The following is a 26,990-nucleotide window of genomic DNA, read 5'->3' as shown; positions in this document are numbered from 1 at the left end:
ACCTTTGGTCTGACCCAGTATGGCTGTTCTTACGTTCTTAATCTTCCCCTTCTCTCACCATTTGTCTGCCTTGACCATTTAGGTTGTAAGCTCTTTGTGGCAAGGCTGTCTCCTACTATGTGTTTGTACAGCACATACCAGAATCGGGCCTTCTATGCACTACCATAATACAAATTATAATCTACAGTAAATCTGGCTGTCAGATGGAGATCTTCACTGCCAGGTGTTAGGGGAAATCAACCTAGTTAGCATATGTGACTCCATTTTGGGTTTCCTCTTGGCCGTTAACTAGAAGCGAGCACATCACGTACCAAGGGAGGATCCTTCAGGGTGGACAGCTGGACAGTTCTGTGGGGAGATCGGGAATCGAGGCCATAAGAGAAACAACCGCCGAGTCCGGGATGGACATGCGAAGCCCCTTGGGGGCACAATATATGTGGGCTCTCAGTTTGCTAAGCACGTCCCACCCAAGAAGGTTAGCGGGGCCTTCTGGCATGACAACAAATCTATGTGACAACTTTAAAGAACCCAGCTCCACAGGGACGGGGCAGGATAGGGGAGCCGGGCATGGGTTGCCCTCAATACCCTGCACCCAGACCTTGGTATTAGAAAGAGAGCCCGGAACAAAAGTTAAAGTGGAAAGGGTGGCTCCGGTATGCACCAAAAAGGGTACAAACTTTTCCCCAATTTTCAAGTAAATTTGAGACTGCAATCCAAGATCCCATTCTAACTCTCCCACGGCTCCCAAAATCGCCTCCTCTAGTCACTGGGGATTAGCAAAGTCCTGGGGAGCGTTATGGGGAAAGGAAGAACCGATCTCCGGCTGATCCTGCCAAGGAGCCCCTTGTGGAAGCACGGGGCATTGCCTCTTCCAGTGCCCCGGTTGCTTACAATAATTACAGTTCCTGTTCCTTGTCCCACCCCTTCCTCCTCCCCATCCTGTCCCGCGTCCGCATCCCCTCCCTCTTGTATTCCTGTGTCCCTGCCAGTGCTGATTCCTCAAGGGAACCTGCAGTGCGGCTGCCAACATCCTTACTTCCTCCTTCTTTTGCTTACGTTTTTCCTTAGCTTTCTCCTCGTCCCTACCATTAAACACGAAAGTGGCCAGGCGAACTACTTCGCTTAGGGGTTTCCCTGGCCAATCGGGAACATGTTTAGTTAAATGCTTCTTTATGTCTGGTGCCGCTTGATCGACAAAGTAAGAGACCATCATCGTGCGGCTAACCTTGGCTTCTGGCTCCACCCCTCCCCCATACATTGTAACCTGCTTAAACAAACGGGCCAAAAATGCAGACGGATGCTCGTTTAGGTCTTGCTGGCACTCTAATTTTTGACCAATTTGCCGTCTTACTACCCACCCTACGGATGCTCTCCAGGAGCCCTTCCCGGGCAGCTGAGAGGCTGGCCCGGCCATTGAGGTTGTTAGGATTCCAACCTGGATCGGCTTCGGACCAAGGGGTGCGATTCTCAGCGTCCCCCACCCAACGCCGATTAGCGTCTAGAATAGAATACCTCTCGTCGGGGGTAAATAGGGTTTGCAAAATAGCCTGGATGTCTGCCCAGTTAGGCTTAAATGCCGTAAAGACTGAACGGATAATCTGTAGGACTCTTTCTGGACTGTCCCACAACCTCCGCATCTGTGACTGCCAGGTTACCAGGGCCAAAAGGGCGGTGGACCATGATCATAGTGACACAGTCAGTGCCTGTCGCAACGGGCTGTTGTATCCGGGGCGCTTGAAGCGCAACAGGGGGTAGGGTTAGAGACGGGTATAGACAGGCAACAGGAGGAGGAGTAGGGGGAAGAGACGGAGGAGGAAAAGCAGCATAGGGCGGAGCGGAACCTGCAAGCGGCATGCAAACCTTAGATCTGGTACCAGAGCCCAAAGTCGAGGGGCGCCCCTTATCTCGGGCGTATGCCCAATTATCCCATACATACCAATAATCCATTTGAGCTGGATGCTTGTCCTCCAGTTGTTGTCTAAGGCAGGTTAATTCATCCTGTCCAAAAGTTCCGTCAGGTGGCCATCCAAAGGGCGTCTGAATAGTCAGCGCTGGCCACTCAACTTTACACAAAATTACAGCTCTCCTTTTACCTAACCCAGGGGTGCCAGAAATATTTTCCAATTCTCAAGAATCTCAGCCAAAGGGGTTCCCCTGCTCACACTCTGCCCAGAGCCCATTCTAGGGCTACCAAAAGAACGCCTAATGTGCCACCTTATCGCCTAAGCGACGGCCCACACTCCCGTTCCTCGGAGTTCTCGAAGGTGAACTCATCCGGTGCCGGCTGGAGTTGTCCGAGGGAAGGAGTGCGGCTTCGCTTACAAGGGCGAGCCTAGAGTCCCATCTGGGTCGCCAAAACTGTTACGAATTATTCCAGTTAGGACACGTACAGTTCGTTTCTAGGCTGAGGCAACCAAATAAAGACAGACTGCAGAGTATCTCAAAGTTTCTAGGTTTATTCCGCTTAACAGAGCGGTAACACGCTCGAGCATAACGGGACCCCGATTACAGGTTACACAAAGATTATATACTGTTGGCAAAACATCCTGCCTGTGTGCCTCGGTGGGGGGGCCTAAACCAATAAACAGGCCTTCTCCTTATCTATTACCAATCCCCTGCAGCCACCTTCCCCATGCAAAAAAGCTGAATTAGCAACTATTTCAGGCATGTCGGCTGGTTCCTGTCTCCTTTGTTTCCCTTATCTTGAAACTGTCCAGCTGTCTACCCTGAAGGATCCTCCCTTGGTACGTGATGTGCTCGCTTCTAGTTAATGGCCGAGAGGAAACCCAAAATGGAGTCACATATGCTAACTAGGCTGATTTCCCCTAACACAGGATTAAAGTCCTCAGGGCTTACTGCTGGCACAGATGCTGAACTACTAAACATCTTGTGTTTGAATCACAGAATCATAGAACATCAGGGTTGGAAGGGACCTCAGGAGGTCATCTAGTCCAACCCCTGCTCAAAGCAGGACCGATCCCCAATTAAATCATCCCAGCCAGGGCTTTGTCAAGCCTGACCTTAAAAACTTCTAAGGAAGGAGATTCCACCACCTCCCTAGGTAACGCATTCCAGTGTTTCACCACCCTCCTAGTGAAAAAGTTTTTCCTAATATCCAACCTAGACCTCCCGCACTGCAACTTGAGACCATTACTCCTTGTTCTGTCATCTGCTACCACTGAGAACAGTCTAGAGCCATCCTCTTTGGAACCTCCTTTCAGGTAGTTGAAAGCAGCTATCAAATCCCCCCTCATTCTGCTCTTCCATAGACTAAACATCCCCAGTTCCCTCAGCCTCTGCTCATAACTCATGTGTTCCAGTCCCCTAATCATTTGGTGTCATAAGGCTTTGCCCCAGGGTGAATGTGTTTTAAGCAAGCTTTTCCAGCAGCATACAGAGAACAGAACAGTGGGAGTAGCAAATAGACATAGGTAAGCAGAGACAGCAACCACAAAGAGGGATAGATATCAGCCAAGCATCCTCCTCTTGAAACTCATCTTTGGAAAAAGTGAGTTTCCAGCCTCAACCTTCAGCTGGGAACGAGAGTCATGGTTCTGGGTTTGTGCCTTAAAATGAACCCCATGTTTGTCACAGCGATGGCTAAGCAGAGGTGTTACCTTCTCTGGGCTCTGCCTCCGTCCCTCTGAACCGCCCTGCAGAGCGAGCATCAACCAGCTGGAAGCGATGTGACTCTATGTTCTCCTCTACGTCCTCATGGGTCTTCACCAGTGACTTGTCCAAGGAGGCACTGAACTCCGCAGGAACTGCTCGGCTCTTGCCAGAGCTCAGTGGGTACCCCTCCCGCTGCCAGTTCTTCAGCCCACCGTCCAGAAGGGAAACAGCATGGTGCCCAAAGGCCCGGAACATCCACCAGACACGGGGAGCAGAGAAGAGACCCTGATCGCTGGCATCATACACGACCACATGGGAGTCGTTCCCCACACCCAGCTTGCCCACATACTCCGCAAAGTCATCCGCACTGGGCAGCATGTGGTCATATGGCGACATACGGTCGCTACATAGGTCGAGGTCAAAGAAAGCAGCACCAGGGATGTGGCGCTCCTCAAACTCATGCCGGGGGTCACGCTTCATCTTCGGGAGGTACCAGGACGCATCCAGGATCTTCACAGCCTGCCCAGCCTGAGGGGACTTGATGGTTTCTGAGAGCCACTTAGCCGACACCAGTGCCCGATAAAGGAACTGCTGAGACATTGCTCCTGAGTCCTGGCCAGATTCAGACAGTCTCTGGGGTTTCCTGAAGGGGGGAAAAGTCAGGAATTAGTGACAGGAGATATTAGGGTGAGCTACTGCGAAAAAAGAGACTAGAGCTCTTTGGGGGAAGAACTGTCTTTTGTTCTGTGTGTACAGCACCTTGCACAATGGGCTCCTGAGCACTACAATAATACAAATAGTAGAAGAAAAGAACTTGGGCCCCAGGTTACAGAATACAACCCCACCTCTGCTTCACTGTGTTCACACCAGGGTAAAGTCAGCTCTGTAACACCACTGGGGCTACATCAGAAATCGGTTTGGCGATCCAGAGATCATGAAATGAGCCCAGTTAAAGACAGAGAGCGAAATCTAGGGAGAGGAACATCTGCAGAGCCTGCCTCACCCCAAGATGAGTCAGCTGCATGTGGCAGGAACCTGTATTCAAGATCAGGAAGAGAGAACCCTGCGTGTGAGGCACCCTGGCACCTGCTGCATATACCAGAGCCAGCAATCTGAACCTCACAAAAGGGAGCTCTGCATGGTTGGGTCCCGCGTCCTGAATTAAGGACTGCCACCGCCCCATTAAAAAAGCTGTTCGTTTCCCTATGCCCAAGTTTTGCTGTTGCACACTCTGCCAGCACTGTGACTTTCCTACAACTCCCTGCCCCACGCCACAGGCCCGAGAGAGGAAAGCAGCATAGCTTTGGGAAGAGCCCTTGCCTCCGCGGCAGGCTGAGAAAGAACTCCAGGCAGAGAGGGTTGTCCCCTCGGACCTGGCTGAGCCAGCAGCATCCCCCCTGCCCCTGCCCTGGCGGTACTGGACCCTGGGTTCCCACTGCCAGGGGTGTTACACACGAAGCAGACAGGAGTGGCCAATGCCCACTCAAGGCCACTCCCTGGCCTGACCAGCCCCTACAAGGCACTAACTGCACGGTCCCCATCAGCTTTTAAGGGACAGCCCCCGCTCAGGGCAGCAGCGGAAAGCATGCCAGCGTGCCAACAAGGCCTGGCACGGCCTCCTTCCAACCCAGAGCCTGGGGATCGGCGCAACCACTCCGCGCCCACCAGCCAGGTTCAGCCTAGGGAGCCTGGGGGCCGCTGGCCCTGAGCCCGCAGAAGTTCCTGCCTTCGAGTGAGCGACTCCCGTCCAGCAGGCTACTGCCCAGACCTCCGTCCCGCTGCTGGGCCGCGGCTGCTCAGCGGCGTGACTGACACGGGCTTCAGGCCGCCTCCCCCAATGCGCGGCGCTCCCGCCCCCTCCGTACGTTCGCTCCTGGGAGGAGAGAAGCACCAGCTCCCACCCGGCTGCCCAATACGGGAAAGGGCTGCCCGCCCAAACCAACTCCTGGGGGGGTGGGGGGAGGCGGGGGCAGAAGGGACCGCCCCGCACCAGCCCTCCCAGCCCAGAGCCAACCCGCAGCAGCTCCCCTCCGCTCCCAGCCACCAGCGGGCGGGCTTGCCGGAGGGAGCGGCCCCGCGCAGCACTCTCCGGGGGGGGGTTTCCACACACACACACACACACCCCCCTCCTCGCAACAATGGTCCGAGCCGCCCGCGGGGCGAGAAGGAAATGAATCAAAGAGACCTTGTGGCCGCCAGGGTGCGGCGCCGGGAGCCGCTGCCGAGTCAGGGCAATACGCGTGCCCCGAGTGCAATGCGGAGGGAGCGCGGCGCTGCAAGGCCGGCCTCGCCCGGGACAGGCACCCGCCCGCGCTGCGCGTGTGGACTGGCGCTGCGTGGCCCAGGGCTCCGGAGCGAGCTGCGCTGCCAACGCTGCCCTCTGCAACCCGTCCCCCCCCACACACACACCCACCCACACCCCTTTAACCCAGATTCCGGCCCCTCCCCCCGCCCCGTGTGCTGGCCCGGGATCCTGCTCTGGAGCGCGCCCTCCTGCGGGCGTTTCCCGCCGGGGATTTAGTCCTGAGGGGTTTCTCTGAGGCGGGGGGGCTGGGAGCGGCTCCTCCATCACCAGGATTCTTCCGAGAGCAGGAGGCCTTTGTGTCCAGCGGTTTCCTTCATGAGGAGGGAGTCTCCCGGTCTTGCTGTGTAGTGAGGTGTCAGCTGGTCTTTAGCTCGCTTCCCTTACACTTGTACTGTGACCCTCACCCTGCCTGAGACCACAGTCCTAGCTTTCTGCAGAGCCCTTTAGAGTTTCTTCTAGGGTGAGACAAGGTGGGCGAGGTAATACCTTTTATGGCAGTGGCTCTCAACCTTTCCAGACTACTGTAACCCTGTCACGAGCCTGATTTCTCTTGCGTACTCCCAAGTTACACCTCACTTCACTGTTTGCCCGAAGCTGGGAATGGGCGACAGGATGGAGCACTCAGAGATTGCCTGTTCTGTTCATTCCCTCTGAAGCACCAGGCATCGGCCACTTTCGGGAGACAGGATACTGGCTAGACGGACCTTTGGTCTGACCCGCTATTGCCGTTCTTAGGTCCTTAATTTCGCTTACAAAATCAGACATAAAATACAAAAAAGTGTCTCAGCCACTATTACTGGAAAATTGCCAACTTTCTCATTTTTACAATATAATTATAAATCAATTGGAATATAAATATGGTACTTACATGTCAGTATAGTATATACAGCAGTATATACAAGTCACTTGTCTGTATGAAATTTTAGTTTGTATTGACTTCACTAGTGTTTTTATGTATAGCCTGTTGTAAAAGTAGGCAAATATCTAGATGAATTGATGTACCCCCTGGAAGACCTCTGCATACCCCCAGGGGTACACGTACCCTGGGTTGAAACCCACTGTTTTATGAGACCAGCTTCTGTGGGAGAGAGAGAGACAAGCTTTCCAGCCAGCAGCACAGAGTTCTTCTGGTACTGGTAGCTTGAAAGCTCATCTCTCACCAACAGAAGTTGGTCCCATAACAGATAGTAGTACCTCACACTCCTTGTTCTAATATCCTGGGACCAAAACAGCTGCAACACTTCACAGTTTCTTCTTTGAGACTTGCCCTTTGCCCTAACACTGATTTAGCCAGTCATCTGACTGCACTGTCAATGATTCTGGAGTCTGGTTTCACCTTGTTACCTCCTTCCCCTGCCATCAGGGTTTCAGTTTTATGCCCCACAGGAGGCTGAAGATGGTTCCTTATTCCCAGTTCCTTACTGGTGGTACCAGCTCCTTATTCAAAGGCCAAAATTGTTTAAAATATAGAAGGGTAAGAGTAAATGTTTAGAAATGGCATCAAATTAATGTGATGGAATGTGACAAAGATACATTAGTTAATTATTAATTACATAAGCAAATAAGATGGTATTTGACTGACTGTACATAACAAACTAAATCTCATGTCACCTGCAGTGACACATGCCTGTGACCAACAATCTGTTCTGAAGGAGCTGGGATAGGCTGCTGCCTGACCCAAAGTGTAGTTCCTGCAACTTATGCTGTTACATGTCGTGGTCCTGCCCCACTACTACCTTGTAAATGGGGCTTGAATAAAGAGCTGGGATTTGACTGACTGCACGTGACAAAATAAGTCTCAGGTCACCCCAAGTGACATGTCTCTATGATTGTCAGACTGTTCTGAAGGAGCTGGGGCACACCGCTTGCCAACCTGAAGTGTTCTTCTTCAGCAGTATGCTGCCACATGTCATGCCCCCACCCCATTTCCATTTTGTACATGGAGTTTGAATAATGAGCTGGGGCTTGACAGGCTGTACATGACAAAATACATCTTTGGGGCACCCCAAGTGATACATCCCAGCAACCGTCAGACTGAAGAAACTGGGGCCTGCCATTCATTGACCTGAAGCTTTGTTATTGTGCAATAAGATGTCACATCTCCACCTTACTTATATTTTCTATATGGAGTTTGAAAAAGGAGCTGGGTTTTGACAGGGCGTACCTGACAAAATAAGTCTCGGGTCACCCCAGGTGACGCAGCCACTCAACTGTTAAACCGGTCTGATGGATTTGAGACATGCAACTCCCTGACTTGAAACTTTTTCTATGAGAAAAATTGTGGCCCATATCACCAGCCCTCTCCCTGACCCCCAAACACATACACACCTTTTAGAAGGGAATGGGAACAGGAATGGCAAACAGGGCCATTTCAGAAGATGAATATGTGGATCCTATGCTTGCAGCTACAGGGACTTGGTGACTGCTGTGTTTGTTCCATCTGTTTGTTTGTTCTCCATCAGTGTTGTGTACCTGGGCTATGGGTCCCTGAACTGCCTGGGTGAGACAGATCTGTTTGGGTCTCAGTGAGTGGCTAAGTCATTATGCAAGGTAGCCTGTTTCCTCTTGTTTTTTCCTACCCCCCCCCCCCCCAGATGTTCTGGTTTAACTTGGATTTAAACCTGGAGAATGGTCAGTTTAGATGAGCTATTACCAGCAGGAGAGTGAGTTTGTGTGTGTATGGGGGTGGGGGGGATGTGAGAAAACCTTGATCTATGCAGGAAATAGCCCGACTTGATTATGTAAAGAGTTGTCACTTTGGATGGGCTAGCACCAGCAGGAGAGTGAATTTGTGTGGGGGGGTGGAGGGTGAGAAAACCTGGATTTGTGCTGGAAATGGCCCACCTGTTGATCACTTTAGATAAGCTATTACCAGCAGGACAGTGGGGTGGGAGGAGGTATTGTTTCATGATTTCTGTGTGTATATAAAGTCTGCTGCAGTTTCCACGGTAAACATCTGATGAAGTGAGCTGTAGCTCACGAAAGCTCATGCTCAAATAAATTGGTTAGTCTCTAAGGTGCCACAAGTACTCCTTTTCTTTTTGCGAATACAGACTAACACGGCTGTTCCTCTGAAACCTGAACAGAACTAGTGTTTGATGTCTCTGAGTGGTTATTCCCTCCCTGTTTGTGAGGGAGGTAGGTGAACAGTGAGGCTTAATATATATCAGTTGCCAGGTGAACAGGAGAGACAAACCAGATAAATCTCACTGGGAGTTTACAGAGGGATTGTGAAACCAGTTTTAGATATGTACAGTGGTGAGCTGGAGCTGGTTTGTACCGGTTCGCACGAACCAGTTGTTAACTTTGAAGCCGGTTTAGAACTTTTGAAAGCCGGTTTTGGGTCTCAGTGAGGCAAACTCCGGCCCGCGGGACTATCCGGTCTGGCCCACCTGAGCTCTCAGCTGGGGAGGCTCCCCTGAGAATCTCTTTTTAATTTGTACTCACCCGGCGGCACTCCGGGTCTTTGGCGGCACTTCCATGGCGAGCCCTTCAGTCACTCTGGTCTTCGGCAGCACTTCGGCGGCGGGACCTTCAGTGCCGCCAAAGACCTGGAGTGACTGAAGGACCTGCCATCGAAGAGCCGCCGAAGACCCGGAGCAACTGAAGGAACCGGTTCTTCAGCTTTTGCCAGCTCTTCACTGGATATGTCTTTACATAAGGTAGCAGATAGGGATAATGAGGGTACAGCTGCTGTGACTTGCATTGGATGTGCTATGTTTTCCTCTTTGCTGGAAGCCACAATAGATTTATCCGAGGCAATGAAGACTTCTTGGACAACCAGATTTGGAAATCATTGTCACAGACACCACAAGGTGATCAGTGATGAGAGAGTAGAAACCAAAGAGGCAGTCTGTGACCAAGAGGGGAATGAGAGTCAGGAGGCATTCAACCCAATGAGAAGTATCAAAATGTTTTCAGGTAGCAAATCTACTATAGAAGAACCTTTTCTCCGATGAATGGAACAGAAAGCCACAGGGGACATAGCTGATGGGTGTCCTTACAATAGGAAATAAGCTACCAAGAGAAGTTCTTCAGTCATCCTAAGAATGCAAATCATCATCATCAGTGACTCCATATTAAGAAGAGCAGACAGAAAATTAAACAAGAGGCAGAAGGACAATAGGATGGTGTGCTGTCTCCCTGGTGTGAAGATATGAGAGGTAACTGTAGTTAGACAGGTTTATGAAGTTGACTGGCAACTGATTATGATACACATTGGAACCCATGACAAGCATCACATGGAACTATAGAATTATTATAGAAGACCCTAGACATGTTGGAAGCAAGTGGAAGAAAAGGAAAGTTTAAGTGATCTTCTTGGAGATCATACTGGTCCCATGAATGAGAGAAGGCAGAAAATACTGGAGGTGAATTGTTGGCTGCACGATTGGTGTGAGGCTAAAGGTGTTGGTTTTGTTGAACCTTTCAGTGGGAGAGAGGCCGTACAAACAGGATGGGCTGCATCTCACAGGTAGGGAGCTAACCTTCTCAAATGCAGATGAACTAGAGCAGCTAGGAGGCCATTAAACTACCAATGCAAGGGGAGGGTGCTAAGGAGGCAAATGCAGTACAAAACTTCAGACTTGACATCTTGAAAAAATTGGACTGATGTGGCAAAGAACGCAAAGAGAAGACATTCTTAAATTGCTTATATATCAGTGCTAGGAGTCTGGGTAACAAGTAACAGGAAGTAGAAATTCTCAATGAGGAGAAAAAAATTATATAATTGGCATTACTGAAGCCTGATGGGACAATTCACATGAATGGTTATAACCTGTTTAGGAAGTATAGAGTTGGTAGAAGAGGCTTGTGCCTTACAATGAGAGATTTAGAGAGCTCAGTCTGTTTAGTGTATCAAAAAGAAGATTGAGACATGACTTGATTATGGTATATAAATACCTTCACATTAGAGGTCTGCACAGGCCTAAATTTTAAGCCTGACTGGACTTGAACTGGACCCAAGCCCAACTGACCTGACCCAACCCCAAGAGGGTCAAGTCATTTTCCAACCCAACCCCAACCCATCAAACCTGAGATAGCACCACCTCCTGTGACCTGTCCATGCGGTCAACACAAGCCCTGTGACTGCTCGGCACGCTCACTTCGCAGCACACACAGTGCAGCAAGGTGGAAACTGGAAGGAGCGGGCCAGGCAGGGACAGGAAATGGGGAGCAGAGCTGACCCAACCCAAGCCCAAGAAGGTTGGGTTGTTTTCCAATCTGACCTGACCCGAACCTGACACTTCTTGTCGGATCCTATCGGGTTTGGGTCAGGTGCAGGGGTCCACTTCACATGGACAAAATATTGGATACTAAAGGCTCTTTAAACTAGCAGAGAGAGGCAGAACAGGAACCAATGGCTGGAAGCTGAAGCCAGACAAATTCAAACTAGAAATTACTCACAAATTTGTGCGAGTCAGGATGATCAACAATTGGAACAAATTACCAATGCCCTTGGTGGATTCTTCAAATCAAGGGTGGAAGCCATTCTCAAAGATGTATTTTAGTCAAACACAAGTTGTTACTGGACTCAATACAGGCTAACAGGATGAAATTCTATGGTGATACAGGAAAGCAGACTAGATGATCTAATGTCACTTCTGGCCTGAAAATCTCTGAATTTTTGAAGCCTTTTTACAAGCCCTTCTGCACACGCACCTTTTTCAAAGTTTCCCCCTCCCCGTGGAAGTTTGGTGCAGTAGGTTGATTGTGTCAGGATTACAGACTATAAAATACTCCTTGTGGAGAAGCAGGCAGCACCAAATTATGCAGCAATTTTAAGCAGAAATTCACAAAGAAACTTCCCTTCTGTGCAAAACAGGGTCTTATTATACACATCTTTAGGAATACTTAAATATAGCTGCCACCAGTGATCAGCACTAACAACAGCAACAATTGCTCAATTAATTAACATTCTTTTATTATAATAAATAGCAACTTCTTTACTTATGTCACAGTCAAAGTGAACAAGTTCACTGGATTGTGTCAGCTGAGTACACGCCATTTCATTAATGGTGAACCATGCATCTTGTTCTTTATACTTGCATTTAGTCTGATCATAGAAAGATTGAAAATTTTGACCCATAGCTATTTCCATCAGAGATTTCTGTGCATGATAGCAAATAAGTTGAAAGAAAACAAGATGCATTTTGGAAGTCAAATCAAAGCAGTGACCGGGGTCTTTTCATATACCATTCAACGACTATTCAGACAAAAATGAAATGCCCCTACCTCGGAAAACCCCATTATCTGTCCTCACTGTAGCTCTTTTCCATGTAACTTGAATGTAGCTTTCATATTTAAAATATTGATTAGTTCAGTAGAGGTCATCACAATTATTTGCATAAACTGTAAAGTTTATAAAAGAAAAGGTGTTGTTATTATAGGCCCAGAGTTGTTAGGACACCATAAAACACTGGGAGCCATTTTGTATTTTTCCACAAACTTCGTCAAACTGAGGGCGGGCATTTCTAAGATGGAATTTTGGAATTAAAAAGGAAATGAGGTAGAGATATTCTAGCCACAGATAAAGAATCCAGTCCCCCAAATTCCATTAAAGTGTACCCAGCCACATTGCTGCTGTATAAGCCTGACAGCAACTGTAAAAACGCTGGCTGATTCGACTAATTGTAGCATATATAGGTATAGGGCAGGATCCCTTTAAGTAGTGGTGCTCACTGTTTTCTGTGGTTTAGAAGCCACCAGAAACCACTCAGGGCAGCAGGATAGTATTAACCTAGAACTTGTATGATTGCAGGTAATAAACATGATTATTTGGGAGCCAGCTGTGACCAAGTAGGGTCTCCATATTATTTTTATTGTAGAATGAGCAAAAGACACAATACTAATCAAAAGAAATGTTTTTATATCTCTAATCCAATTAAATGATTTTTGATAAATTTAGCTATTTTTCAGCTTCTTAATTCCTCTATTATCACACCAGAGTTCCTACCGATTTCTTCATTTGTAACTATCATATAATTTATGTGAAAACATCACAGCTGGATTTGCAACACATGACTGAATATTGCTTTTTGTTGATTTTTACCTGCATATTGTATGTTTACTAAAAAAGATAACACAAAATAATACATTGGGGTAATATATTTGACAGACCAAAAATAAAGGGTCACCTCTGAGAATGGCATTTCCTCATCTCTTCATAATGAAATAACAATTGCAGGAACTTGTCACTTGGGGGGTGACCTGAAACATACTTTGTCACGTACACAATCAAAACCCCAGTTCCTTATTCACACTCCATTTAGGGCACAGGAGGCTATCAACTCCCGACTTCAGGGAGGTTTGCATCTAGATCTGAACTTCACAGCTGCCCATATCTTTGGTGAGTGGCATGTCCCAGGCCCCACTTCCTTCATAGCAGTTTGATGGTCACAGGGACATGTCATTTTGGGGTGATCTGAAATGTCTGTCATATACAGCCAGTACCAATTACTAATTTAAATGTTTATCACATTCCATTACGTTAATTTGATAACATATCTAAAACATTACCCTTACATAGATATGTTTTAAAAATAATTTTGACCTTTAAATAAGGAGCTGGTACCACAAATAAGAAATTAGGGATATGGAACAAATCCACCAGTTGCTTGCAATAGTGTTCTGGGACTGGCAGCTAGCAGGGGAGAGGAGGCTTGGGGGGAAGGAGGGAGAAGAGGGGGTGGAGTTTTTAGAGCTGTCTCAATCCAGCCAGCTGATTGGCTGAGAACCAGATACCAGGAGCTGGGATTCCAGTAGACTTGGCTCCTTCCATTTCACCCCTGTGGTGGTACAGTTCCTGCACTCACGTACAGTGCTAAGCTCTCAGTTCACAGCACAAACACAGTCTTGGACACAATGGTGCAGCAAGTACTGTACAGAGCTCTGGTCTCCACCAGGTGGCTCTCAGAATCTGTCCTGGCCAACCGGATTGGGCCCAGCCTGCAGGTGCTCGATGTATCCTGGTACCCTCCTGGGGAGAGGGATGCCCAGCAGGAGTTCCGAGACAAGCATATACCTGGGGCCTCATTTTTCGATATCGAGGAGTGTAAAGATAAGTCGTCACCCTATGAGCTCATGCTGCCCAGCGAGGCACACTTCGCCAACTATGTTGGGCACCTGGGGATCAGCAATGACACGCATGTGGTGGTGTATGATGGAGATGACTTGGGGAGCTTCTATGCACCCCGAGCCTGGTGGATGTTCCGGGTCTTTGGGCACAGAACAGTCTCCGTGCTGAATGGCGGGTTCAAGAACTGGGTGAAGGAGGGTCACCCTGTGACATCGGAGCTCAGCCGGCCAGAGCCAGCAGTGTTTAAGGCAACCTTGAACAGGTCCCTGCTGAAGACCTACACAGACATGGTAGAGAACATGGAATCCAAGCGGTTCCTGGTGGTGGATTCCAGGTCTGAGGGGAGGTACCGGGGGACAGAACCAGAACCAGGGAACGAAGGTAGGAGCAGCACATGGCATCTCTTTCAACTACAGCTGGATTTTTGCTCAGGCACTACCCCTCCTCCCTGCTAACAAACACACCTGCAGTAATGCATGCTTGCAACTCACACTAACACACACCTCTCCTCACTGATATGCACTCACGGTGCCCAAATTTCAGCAAACAGATCTGAATCTATTCTGAGTTCAGGGCTGTTCAGATTTAGGGTTTTCTTTGGACCTGTTGTAAAGATGGGCAGCTGTGAAGTTCAGATCCAGTCACAAACTTCCCTGAAGTCTGGAGGTGTTTTTTTCCCCTATGCCCTATTGCCCCCTTGCAGAGTTAATCATACCGCTGATGTGGGAGAATAGGGCCTCCTTATCTAATGTTAACACATGCACACGTGGTTGGTTTTCATGCTTGCACTTTGCCTTCCTTGTAACATGAGAGATCTGTTTTCCCTTGAGGGATAAATCAAGTTCCCAGTCAACAGAGAACTTGCGTGACTGGTTGTTTGCCCTTTGAATCTTTACCATATAAACCCAACCATTTTAAAGAGAGAGAGTCCCAAACCATATCCCAGCAGCTCAGACCCTCCTCCCCTCCCTTTTCCAGACAAGTGGCATGGTTTGTACAACTGTAACATTATCAGCCTGAACAAAGGGATAGAGCTGCCGCAGTGGGAGAGGCTGTATGTTTGGGGAGAGTTTATATAGACGCATGCCTGGAATGGAATTTTGCTCAATTTGAAGTTAAAGGAAAACATCCTTATTGCCAAATCTAAGAGTTCACATAGCACAAAAACAACCCCCAAAATCATAGGAATAATTTAAAAATCACAAGATCTTTTTAAATATCAGGATTTTTTGCTCCGCCTTCTGATTTCTGAACATGGAGCAGAAAGCAGTCAAGTTGTGCATGTGCACCAAGATTGTTGTTGTTCTTATTTCTGGAGAGCCAGACGTGTGTGCAGGGTGTTTTACAGTTAGAAAGGGAGAGAAGCCTGCCCAGAGTTTAATTTGTGCCAGGGGTTGCACCTCTGGGCTTGGAAGTTCATAGCCCTGGCACCTCTGGACTTGCCGCTTCATTTATGAAAATAAAAAAATTGCTTGAGTTCCAGCACCTAATTGCTTCAGCCCCCGCACCTCTTTCGTTACAAATTAAGCACTGGGCCTGCCCAAAAAAAAGATTACAATCTAAGGTCCTGATCCTCCAGTCGGATCCATGCAGGAAGACTCCTGAGCCCATCCAGAGCTTCATTGACTTTGGTGGGGCTGTACACAGGCACAAGGCTCCACATATGTGGATCCAATTGCAGGACTAACACAAGGTGGGATGAGGATGGAAGAGGAGGTATGGCATGACAAAGGTTACAGCAGTGAAAAATCAGGAGATGTGCTTGTTGTTAGTTCCCTTTTTTAGAGTATTAAGATCTGGGATTGCATCTGAGTTCAGTATGTGGAGATTGAAATTCAATCTGAAATGCACACAAAATACTCCTTGCTGGGGACAGATGGATTCCATATTCCTTCTCCCTAGAGTGGAAGTAGGGAGTTGTCATCAGCCTGCAAATGCTGTAATAACTCAAACATTTCAGTGATTATTAATTCTTAGTTTTGAATTAGTTCCCTGGGAGCGGGTGGTCCCCCTTTTGTGTTTGCTTTCTGCAAGTATTCCAGCAGAGGAGCCTTCCAGGCACATATACACACCCACAGCACGGCATGCTCGATAAGTTGCTAAAAGCTGTTTTCAAATCAGTTAACACCCTGAGTGCAAACTGCACGTTGTAAAATGAAGAACTTACACTCAGCTGTGCAATCTGAAATCCCTGCTGTTGTTGGCTGATTACACAGTTCATTACCATAGTGCGTAGCTACCCCATAGTGCAGCACTGCCAGCACTCCCTGCCTCAGTTTCCCTCCCAAGGGGGGATTTCCTCAGTTCTCCACACACCAGTCTGTCTAGAGATGTGGCATAGCCCTCTGTCCAAATCACAGACAGGGTAGCAAAAGACCAGCTAAAAGGCCCAACAAATAAAAAAAGCTCTTCTGCCCTTCAGGAGCTTTTTTTCAGCCCAGCCTCTGGACTCTGTTCCCAACCCCTTTTGGGCTACCTGGGCCAGTTTTTATAGCTCTGGCATAGGGCCCTCCACTCCCAGGCTGGCTCCCCTGAAATACTATTCTCAGTCCCTTCTGGGCTCTGTTCCTTGCAGCCTTCCCTACTCTGATATAGGGCACTGGGTTCCCTGAACTCTATAGGCCCTGTCTTAAGGCCTTCCATAGGAGCCTGCCCACTCCCTGTGTTTCCACCAGCAGAGTGAGCTCTCTCAGTCCTTTTATAAGGCCCACATGTTCATTAAACTATCACCTGACCTTTTAGTCCCACCCCCTCAGGTTAGGAAACAGCTAATTAATTATGGCACATTTGTTACTCTTTTCCTCATTTCCCCTTACAGGGAACTGAAACAAGGGCATCTGGCTTAGAGAAGAAGTGTGTTCCTGAGGTTGAAGAAGTGGCCTGGTCTTTAGGAGACCAAAGTTCCATTACTGGCTCTGCTATTATCTTCCTTAAGCAAGTCACTTCACCTCTCTGTGCCTCAAGGCCCCCTCTGTAAAATGGGGATCATTCTCTCCTTTCTCCCACCTTTTGTCTGTTAGATTGGGTTCCTTGGGACATGGACTGTTTTTAAACAGCATCTAGCACGATGGGACTCCGATCTTGGGTGGGGGCTCCCAGTGCTACCATAAATCAAATAAACAATAATCATCATCATCATAATGACTAATTTACAAGCAATGTCACATTTAAAATATTTAGCACAAACCATCTGCCCAGCAAGAATTATTTGCTTAAGAACTCGTGAATAAATACACTTGAGACTCTCTCTGTTTCTTGGCAGACAACAGAAAAAGAGGGTCAACTTTCCAAATAAATTGTTTGTTAGGAACTATTGCCCAGATCCCCATAGGTGGCACATGAACCCCACTTCGGGGATGCTAGCGCTTGTGCTGCCTCTTCTGCTTGAGGCTCCACCCCTACCCTGCTGCTTCCACCCTCCTCTCCCCTCACCCTCAGCCGCCAGAGCCAGAGGAGCCCTGAGCCCCCACTGTGGCCAGAGGAGACCAGCTGAGCCGAACCTAGCCCGCCTGCCCCAGCCACCCCAAGTACCCAGCTGCCCCAAGCCCCCACCAGCTTCGGGGGAGAGGCAGATGAGGGTAGGAAGAGACACAGCGTGGGCAGGGCCACAGGGGAAGAGCAGGATGCGGGACCTGGGCCTCGGGGCGGAGCGTGGGCAGGGCCACAGCTTGGCTGTTTGGAGAGGCTTAGCCTCCCCGGGCCCATGCAGATCCCTGTCATCCTTCCACTTTCCTTTTCTCCTGCTACTCTTCAACCCCATCCCCTGTATTCTCTGACTCCTCTGCTTCCCTGCCCCTCCCATTCTCCAGAATTCCATTGCTCCTTGTGCTCCACGTGCTGCGTTCTGCTCACCCGGAAAGACCCAGGGAGGAGAGAGGGATGGACTAAGAGGACATTTCTGTGCTATTTAGCAGCTTGAGGATTGAGCGTCTGTTTTCAGACAGTATTTGATTAACTCATTTTGTATTGTTTTTGCTAGGTGTGAACGCACACTGAGCCTGCTCTGAAGGACACAGTTTTAATAATTAAAAACATAAATCAAAATAAATCAAATCTCTAGATGTAGGCCACCTGTGGGCTTGGGTCAGGAGACACCCAAGGACTGAAACAGCAGTTCAAATCAATATATATTTCTTAATTTAAAAAAAGCCAGGAGTGAAAATTGTTCTCAGCTCAGCATTTGCCAGCCAATGCTGAGCCTGTTTTCAAGGGAAGTGCGTGGATACTGCTGGGAGCTGGAGCCAGTTTCTAAGGAGCTCAGAGGAGACAAATCAAGAAGCAAATGAGACGAATAATGTCCGTCTGGAACAGTGGGTGATCACACCATCACAGAGCAGTCTTCCAAAGGGATCTAGCACTGTCACAGATTCTGCCTCCCAACCCTCTAGCTTTACCTGTGGGACAAAATAACCTGCCACAGTCTTTGCAACATCACATTGTAATGCTGCATCCATGAGTGATGAAACTGCAACATCATCACATATAGACATAACATTGTGATGCTGCATTATGATGCAAGGTCAGGGCATTGTGAGGCCTGAAATTAATTGGTGACTCGGTCTTTGTGGGGGACAAATCTATGACCATCAGGACCATCCCACTGATTTTGGGACTGGGGGCGACCTGTCTTTAAGAAGTAGATTATTATCTGATTGTCCCATGACTTGTCTCTTCCAGGCTCTTTAGAAATTCAAACCAGTCTCATTCAGTGGAGACTAATTTCAAGCCAGTGTTTAAAGTCTCCTACTCTTATAGGGCTTGATCCAAAGTCCATTAAAGTCAATGGAAAGACTCCCACTGACTTTAATGGACTTTGGATCAGGCCCGTAATGGAGTTTGCTGTGTGTTTCAGTGAGACATTTAAAATCTCATTCATCATTTTTGAAGCCTCTCTCACACTAACGGACTTTACCCTTAGGTCAGATTCTCAGCTGGCACAAATTAGCAGAGCTTCCTTGAAGTAATTTACGCCAGCAGAAAGTCTGACCCTCGTTTACATCAATGCAGAATGGATTTAAAATGCAACAAAAATCTAAATTCTCCACTCACACTAGTGGTGATGTTTGACCCACACTTGGCCCTGCTGTAAATGACTAGCCAGTGGTGACCCTAAATGCTCCAGGCCTGACAACTCTCTTCTCTAGAAGACCATCTGTGAGTGACACACCTAAATGCTGGGCTCAGAACAGTTTTCATGATATTTCTGGCTCCTGTCTGTTCACGTCATCCTCACCCAACATTGCTGGCAACAGAGATAATTTCATAGATTCTTGGAGCCAAATTCACTACTGACATAAGCGCATGCAACTCTTGTGAATTTAGCCCATATAGGAAATGGTAGAGGCCACTGAATCTTCCAATCTGAACCTTTCTTACATATTTTGTTAGGTTTCTCTTTACACCAGGTCCATCAATATCTGCTCTAGCCTGCTCTTGAATCTCAGCAGTGATGGTACCTCTGGCCATGAAGAATCTTAGGCCCAAATCCTCAAAGGAATTTAGGTGCCTAACTCCCCTTGAATTCAATGCACTTAAATACTTTTGAGGATCTGGGCCATAGTGTCTTAGCCAAGGCTTTTACTTCTGTAACTTCTGGCTTGTCACTCTGTACCCCCAATGTCGTCTCAGATGGTGAAATATTCCCTTGAAGGGATTTATAGGCTATGAACATGCTATGTTATATGGATGTCTTTTGAACACTCTCCTCACACGTCCTTTCCTCTGTCCCCGGGGGTGTTTTAGGGCTTGAACCAGGTCACATCCCCGGCTCGCTGAACATGCCCTTCTTTAAATTCCTCACTGAAGCCGGCTTTGAGAAGAGCCCAGAGGAGATTCGGACCATGTTCCAGGAGAAGAAGGTGGACCTCTCACAGCCACTCATCGCCACGTGCCGTAAGGGGGTCACGGCATGCCACATCGCCCTGGCAGCATACCTTTGTGGCAAGCCAGATGTGGCCATCTATGATGGATCCTGGTCAGAGTGGTTCCGCCAGGCCCCGCCGGAGCACAAGCTCTCTGAGTGGAAGCGCAACAAGGCATAAAGGGGGAGAGGTTGCAATGCAGTCCTTTAGCATTCATTGAGAGTGGGGTTTGTCAACTGTCTTCGTTCAAGAGAGCTGGAAACGAGGGGAAGGAACATAATAAATTCTATGTTACAGTTAGTCCAGTTTTGTAAGAACAATTAGTGGTTTTTAGTCTCTTTCTTTTTTAATGATGCCACTGAATAAAATCTCTGCCTTCCGATTACGTGTCTGTGTGTGCCTCTAATCCTCCCCAGTGACTGTGGGACCTCATCATACTGTGATGTTACAATGTGCAGCTGAAGGAAGAACAGCCACGTTACCTGGGGGAAAGTTAGGCTCTCCCATGAGAGGTTCTGAGAAATCCCAGCTGGGTTGGGAACTACTGAAGCCAAGTTACCAACTCCCCCAAAGAAATGGAGAGCACAGTCCTGTGGTGCAAGCACAGGGCTAGACATCAAACATGGTGGGTTCTAGTCCCAGCTTTGCCATAGACTCACTGTGTGACCTCGGGCAAATCACTTAACCTCTCTGTCTTAGTCTGTAAAAGGGGGGTAATGACGCCTCCCTCCTGGGGAGTGTATGAGGCACAGTTAACACCATCTGGAGATGCTTGGGTGGAAGATGCAATAGAAGTGCTAAGTCCTATTAATTGTTCTTGTTTTATTATGAGAGCCACCAAGGAACCCTACACATGTGCTGAAAACTGTTGGGCCTGTGCTCTTTCTGCGACATGAGCTTTCCCCCCCAAAGATAACACCTAACTGTGCCTTGTTTATTTTGGTTCCCATAGTAACTACAGCTCATAGATGGGGAGGGTTGTTCCCTAGCAACCATCCCTGAGGCTTACTCTTAGTTCCACCTCTGCACTTCTGGACTTCAGCAGGACCTGCCTGGTTAGAAGAATCACTTTGTCATCTCAACTGAGACCATGGAACAGGTGAGAGATACATTTTAAGAAAGGCTTCACCTCTGAGCCTCAATCTGGAAGCTCGGCCCCCCCTCACCTCCCCCCCCCCCACTTCAGACACACACACAAACAAAGAAAGGATGAGCCAATCAAAAACACCATTTCATATGTACTGCCACATTGCTTTTCAGGCCTGAGGCAGCACACTGAGTGTACTATCTTTTTGATGCCAGTCCAGGCCACATGTGGCAGGCATGTGGGGCTATTCTTGGCCATCTCTGGCAGCTGATACTGAGCCCCATTTGGCAGGAGATACCAGGCCACTTCTGGCAGGTGTACAGTTCATCTATAATAATAACAGTGCTTTTCCCAGCCAGAGACCTTGTGAGAATGGCACAGCAATACCTTCAGCAGCCTGAGAAGGTTAGTCTTTAGCTCCACTGGGACAAGTCCCATCTTTCTCCTTGGTCAGTGGGAGTCAGAATGGCAGGAAAGTATTGAACGCGGTGAAAATACCTGAGGAATTACATTAATACTTTATTTGGCGTCTTCAGAAAAAGGCAGAGAAAAAAATTTGGTCATTTTATAGCTCTTTGGTCAGGAGTTGTTTTTTATAACATGTGCATGTACAGTGCCTGGCATAGTAGGAGACTCTGGATGAAATTCTGTGGGTTGCGGTATATAGGAGGTCAGGCTAGATGATTGAACAGTCCCTTATGGACTTAAGAGCTATCCATGTTTGAATGGGGCCTCAAGTTCAGTCAGAGGTTCTAGGCACTGCTGTCAGAAAAATATTAAATAGTAATAATAATAATAATATGTAATTAGTTCAAATCCCAGAAAAGAGGATCTTCATGTGAACGGTAAAGTCACTCAGCTCACCAGAAGCTGGAACAATCAGAGTTACTAAGGAATGTGCTTTGCAGTACAAGGAAAGCAGTGGAGGCAATGCCCCAAGCCTTCTGAGTCAAGGGGTGACCCACAAATGGGAGACTTGCGTGTCTGGGGAACAAGCCGCCCTCTTCCCATGGACATAACAATAATGGTGGTAACTTGATTCAACTCTAGGTGGGAGGTAGGAGTTAACATTGGCGCTAAGTGGGAAAGATCCATTTAGTAACACCGAGTCCTGCAATCTGATAAAAATACAATTAAAATGCTCTTAAAAGGGATTGAAAATAATACAGAACAAAAACCTAATTCTGTCCCATAGAGCAATCATGTGCCCTCACTCAGGGCCTGATCGAATGGCCAGAAAGTCAATTGGAGCCTGTCCATGGACTGTTGGAACAGGGCCTTTGGAGCCCTGCATTCAGGTTTGGCTATCCAACGTGTAAGATGAATAGGGGGCAGAGAAGAGCAAGGACAAAGGTTAGAGTTGTGGGTGGGATTTGCATGACAGCTCCCTCCCCACAGAATGCAGTCAGTCTGGGGAGTCTGCTGCCATTGAAGGGCACAGAGTAAAATACAGTAGCTGCTTTTTATTAACAAAAGGGCTGGCTAATTTGTTGACAACTAGCATTTGCAGTTATCACAGCTTGGGTGAGGGTAGTCAAAGCAAAGCATAAAATGATTACTGCACAGGTCAGTGCTATGCACATCTCCTCCCCACTTTTGTCTGTTTAGACCTTAAGCTCTTTGGGGCAGGGACAGTCTCTCACTGTGTTTGTAGAGTACCTGGCACAACAGGGTCCTGATCTTGACTGAGCCCTGTAATATACATAACAAATAATAATGTCCATGGCAAATGGCATTCTACAGAAACTGATTATACAGCATTACGGGCTGTAGCCTTTTGGGCCAGTCCTGTAGAACACGGTAGTGCTTTTTAATAAGAGAGGATTATGGACTTGATGGACTGCTCTGGTGTGGTAATTGGCTGCTCTGGCGTGGTAATTCCTAGGTAGAATTTGCTGTACCAGATCAATGTTAAAGGTGGTGCCACACCAGGTTATTTGGTTGTGCCATATCTTACGTCTGACAAACAACCAGCCTAACCCACATTCTTGGCTCCTGCTCTATGCCTACTTAACTCCGCCTTTGTTGCTCTTTCAAGGAGATGCCTATGACCTCGGCCTCCCTTACACCTGCTGCAGCGAAACATGAGTCTGTGCTAGCCAACGGCCCAGCAGGTAAGAGACACAGTGTAACAGCTGCTTTGTTCGCTAGCCCCCACTTTGCACTCAGACTTCTGCCCTAGCTCCCACATTCATGGGGGTTTTCCTCCACCCTTTACACCCCTGTATTCCTGTGGGATTGCTTATTTGCATGAATGTGTGCTGATTGGATATGCATGTGTATGAGAGGTTGATGCACGTGGGTTTGTGAACTGATTAGCTACATACACCTGTGGGAATGAGTTCTCATGAGCAAGCCTGCGCTGCTTAGGTATGTGTGTGCCTAAGAGGGCATTCATGTGAGTGCGTGCCAATTAAAGGCAACAGATGTGTGTGTGTGACAGGAAGTATGCCTGCTGATGTGTGAGAAAGTTCAAGCCTGGGTTCAAGTGCACAGGCTGACTAGCCACACCTGTGTGTGTGTGCGCGCACGTGCTTCTGGACACGTGATCACAGGCACACCCGAGCTCCTCGCACAGACTCCACCCAGCTCAGGGGGTGTAGCTTATGTACACTGTACATTTGTGTAACCATGATGCTGTGCAGTGCAAGACCATTTATTGCCGCACTCCTCTATCAAAATGATGGCAAATTGGTTGAGCTTTTCCTTCTATCTTTAAGTGGAACCTGGAGATGGCAACAAGGAGCATGTCCTGGCTGGGGCACGGGCCAGTGGCAAGAGAACCTCCTTGAAAAGTTCCAGTAGAACCTCCTGGAAGACCTCCAAGAACCCTACAGATAGTGGAACACCCAGGAGTTCTCCTCAAGTCAAATCCCAGGCACCCCCCTCTGCACAGCATCTCCACACCAGAAGCTATAGTAAACAGAGTCTCCAGCCCAAAATGCCTTTTGCACAGCGTCATCTCACCAGAGAAGAAGGAGAAGCAGCCCGGGATGTCTCAGGTGTCAAGGAACCAGCAGTGAGGCAACATCAAAGAGGGAGGACAGGAAGTCTCCTACATCTTGCAAAGTCTACCCAGAAGAAGGCAGAAAGTGTCCAAGCCTACTCAGATGGCAAAGAACCAGCAGCAGGGCAACATCGACCGCTGGGGCCCAGGGTGCCTGGATCTCCCCGAAAGACCACCAAGACCAGCCACAAGGAGGCGAGGGAATTCCCGAATGGCTTAAGTGCAAAGGAATCCTTAGCATCAATAGGGCAAGACGTGAAAGCAGAGGGGAAGCTCTTTCAGGGGAAGAAAAGCAGCATAATCCCAATTAACATCAAACACAAGTTTGGGAGCAGCATCGTGGATGAGCTCGTCACTGAGGAGCAGGTTGTAGAAGAAGTGGTGACACTGATACATGAGGAGGGGGAGGATACTTTGGGGGGAAGGGTTCAGAGGGCTGGGTAACTGGAAGTACAGCACCTGGAGAAGGGTGTTTTAGGGAGAGGCATTTGGGCTTTGTAACTGGGGGGCAGGTCCAGTGACAACTTCCATACCCAGAGGCACCAGATATTCAACCATGTCTTGTGTTCTCTCTGTCTGTCTCCCCATCCTGATTATCTCTCTCCCTCCTTGCACTCATGATGAAGAAGCAGAGGGTGAAGGGCCATTAGAGACAATAGCATTAGAGGGTGAGAGGCTGGGGAGAGGGGGTGTGTCATAGCACCCATCCCTGGGCCAAATTCAGACCTGTTGTAAGAAGATGACACTCCACTGATTTCAGCTAAACAGCACCCATGTATACTAGGTCTGAATTAGCCCATGTATTTAGGCTACACCCAGAGACCGGGGTACACATTGGTGAGAGGTTTCAGAGTAGCAGCCGTGTTAGTCTCTAAGGTGCCACAAGTCCTCCTTTTCTTATTGGTGAGAGGGATACACTCAAGGACAGCGCTTGCCCCTGGGTACATCCAGGGCCTGCACTTAGGGCTGGAGGTGCCTCCGGGGAGTCGGGTGCACTTGGGGTTTCTGGGTCAAGACTGACTCCATGATGTTTGTGCTTGCCAGGCACGTCGTGCTCTGTGTGAGGCTGGACTGATTGAGGGGCAGAAACGACTCAGCAACCGGACCCCTAAACCACCAGAGAATCCCATGGCCACCACACCCTTTGCTGATTATTATGAACTAGGTTACAACCTGAGGTCAAACATCTTCCAAGGTGAGGGGCCTTCCATTTCTACCCCTAGATGTCCCTATACTATTTGCATTGCCCCTGGGTTCCTGCATTGGTCTGTGTGTCTCTTTAACTATACCTCTCCCTCCCCTTCCTCTCCCCCCTCTTGTTCAGAGCACTCCTGTAGCAGGATACAGGGGGAAAGGAGGGATGACTATGGGTCCCCTTTTTACCCATTCCCCCTTTTCCTTATCTTCCCCCCCTCTTCCTTCTTTCCAACCAGCAACAGCGAGGCATGAGGGTCCAGCACGACCACCCATCTCCCCGCCATTCGAGAGCTGCCTGGATAGTAGCTTTTGCAATCAAATGTCTCAAGTTAATAGCTCCAGTTCAAATTATACGCTTGTTCCTCTTTGAGGCCTTCTCAGACATGGTGTTCTGAAGCCTCTCCCCCAAGTCACTGTGCCTCCAGAGTCCTCAGTGATCCCTCTATCTGATCAAATCAGACTGGGGAGCGATATACTGCTCTCACCAGCATGGTATTGGAGTGCCTTTTGTGCATGCACCCAATGCCTCACGAGCCGGATGATGATTATTATGTAGTGTGCCCGGTGGTAGCATGTAGGAATCTCAGTCAAGAATTGGGACCTTTGTGTAGCCAGGTAAAATGAAGACAGTCCCTCCCTCAGGAAGCTCACACTTGGCATCAACCAGTGGCTAACAGCCAAGAGCAGGTCTGGGTGGCTTGGGAGGAGGAGGGAATAATGAAACCAAGAAGAGCTGAGCAGGGCTAGAAGGGACCGAGAGAAGTCACAACTCACCATTGCCTAGCCAGGGCCAGATGGGAGTGATCTGGAGGGCCCATGGCCGAGATAGGTTTGAAGGAGGGATTTAAGAGGGTCAGATGATGGCTTTGTGAGTTACATCCAGGTATTGGGAGCAGTAAGGGAGCGTGCAGTAGGGGAGCGTGCACATAAGTGCTTGAGGGAAAAGTAGACCTTGGGACATGACTCAAAATGATGCTCCATCATGGGCCTGCTCTACCTAAGGGCAGGCAGTACTAGCAGACAAAGTGCAAGAATGCACTGGACAGAGGCCAAGTGGTCGCAGAGCCATACCACAGACCCCATCAGAACACATGGCTGAGTCAAATCCAAATGAAAGTGCTAATGTCAGCTGTGTATCCCTTTTCTCTCCCTTCCTCTCCCCCTTTGGCTGCGGGTACACGTCACTGGTGCCAGCAGCAGAGTGGCTCGTGGTAACAAATTCCTGCACATTCGGTTTCTTGCAGGTGGCCCAATAGAGAGTAAGAGCCTGATGAAGGATTCTTATACTCCAGATGTGATTCAAAGGGCAGTCAGAGACCCCAAACACTGGCATGGAAGGAAAACTGATGACCTAGGTAAGGCTCCTGTCATGAGCAAGCAACTGATGCACTTCAGAACTGGGCTCGGACTAAGAATGGGTTAGAGAGGGGCATTGTCACAGGAGGAGAGCCATTGAGCTAGGGCAGAGCACTGCCACAGGCAGGTGGAAGTTATTAAGCCTGGTTCTTACCCACAGGGAGAGCGGTATCATTAGGAATGAAGCAGCGATTGAACTGTGGTTTGTCTTCTTTATAGGGCGATGGCACCAGAAAAATGCCCTAAACCTTAACCTGCAAAAAGCTTTGGAGCAGAAATATGGGGAGAAGACCAAAGGTACCAAATCTTAGAAGGCAAAAGACAGAGAAGCGAGCCACTCTCCAAGAGGGACCCTGCTCTCCCTGACGCTAGAATAAACCTCTGTGCAGCCTCGATCGGTGTGCTTGCTGAGCAGCGGCAATGCGAGTGGCAGGAAGAGAACTGGGCGATCAGCTGGCAGAAACACAATGGCAAAGCCTTTTATCACA

General features: G+C 48.5%; 3 protein-coding genes across 9 annotated transcripts in view; 2 read left to right on the top strand and 1 right to left on the bottom strand.

The window, feature by feature from the left end:
- MPST (mercaptopyruvate sulfurtransferase) overlaps nucleotides 1–26,990 on the bottom strand; it is a 34,137-nt gene that overhangs the window by 2,713 nt on the left and 4,434 nt on the right. The window contains exons 1-2 of one of the 6 annotated variants that reach the window (XM_073325454.1): nucleotides 6,786–6,804; nucleotides 3,618–4,255 (exon numbers count right to left, since the gene is read on the bottom strand). In XM_073325454.1, coding sequence (XP_073181555.1) covers nucleotides 3,618–4,255; nucleotides 6,786–6,787 — 640 coding nt within the window. In that variant the 5' untranslated portion in view covers nucleotides 6,788–6,804. Of the gene's footprint in view, nucleotides 1–3,617; nucleotides 4,256–5,277; nucleotides 5,497–5,797; nucleotides 6,005–6,184; nucleotides 6,383–6,785; nucleotides 6,805–26,990 lie in introns of those variants that run through there. The other 5 variants (XM_073325444.1, XM_073325477.1, XM_073325463.1 and 2 more) reach the window with 5 other exon arrangements.
- Nucleotides 13,716–20,237, top strand: TST (thiosulfate sulfurtransferase). Its single transcript, XM_073325384.1, has 2 exons — nucleotides 13,716–14,375; nucleotides 19,737–20,237. Exons 1-2 carry the CDS (start codon nucleotides 13,781–13,783, stop codon nucleotides 20,033–20,035), a joined length of 894 nt encoding a protein of 297 aa, XP_073181485.1. The 5' UTR covers nucleotides 13,716–13,780; the 3' UTR covers nucleotides 20,036–20,237.
- CIMIP4 (ciliary microtubule inner protein 4) lies at nucleotides 20,697–26,895 on the top strand. Of its 2 annotated transcripts, XM_073325362.1 has the most exons (6): nucleotides 20,697–20,954; nucleotides 22,981–23,056; nucleotides 23,663–24,315; nucleotides 24,994–25,144; nucleotides 26,391–26,501; nucleotides 26,722–26,895. In XM_073325362.1, exons 1-6 carry the CDS (start codon nucleotides 20,946–20,948, stop codon nucleotides 26,811–26,813), a joined length of 1,092 nt encoding a protein of 363 aa, XP_073181463.1. In that variant the 5' UTR covers nucleotides 20,697–20,945; the 3' UTR covers nucleotides 26,814–26,895. The 2 variants fall into 2 exon arrangements, with proteins under 2 accessions (XP_073181463.1, XP_073181471.1); XM_073325370.1 differs by lacking the exon at nucleotides 26,391–26,501.

Source organism: Lepidochelys kempii, chromosome 1 (genome assembly GCF_965140265.1).
Source record: "Lepidochelys kempii isolate rLepKem1 chromosome 1, rLepKem1.hap2, whole genome shotgun sequence".
Classification (NCBI taxonomy): domain Eukaryota; kingdom Metazoa; phylum Chordata; order Testudines; family Cheloniidae; genus Lepidochelys; species Lepidochelys kempii.
This window is presented reverse-complemented; position numbering and strand designations above follow the sequence as displayed.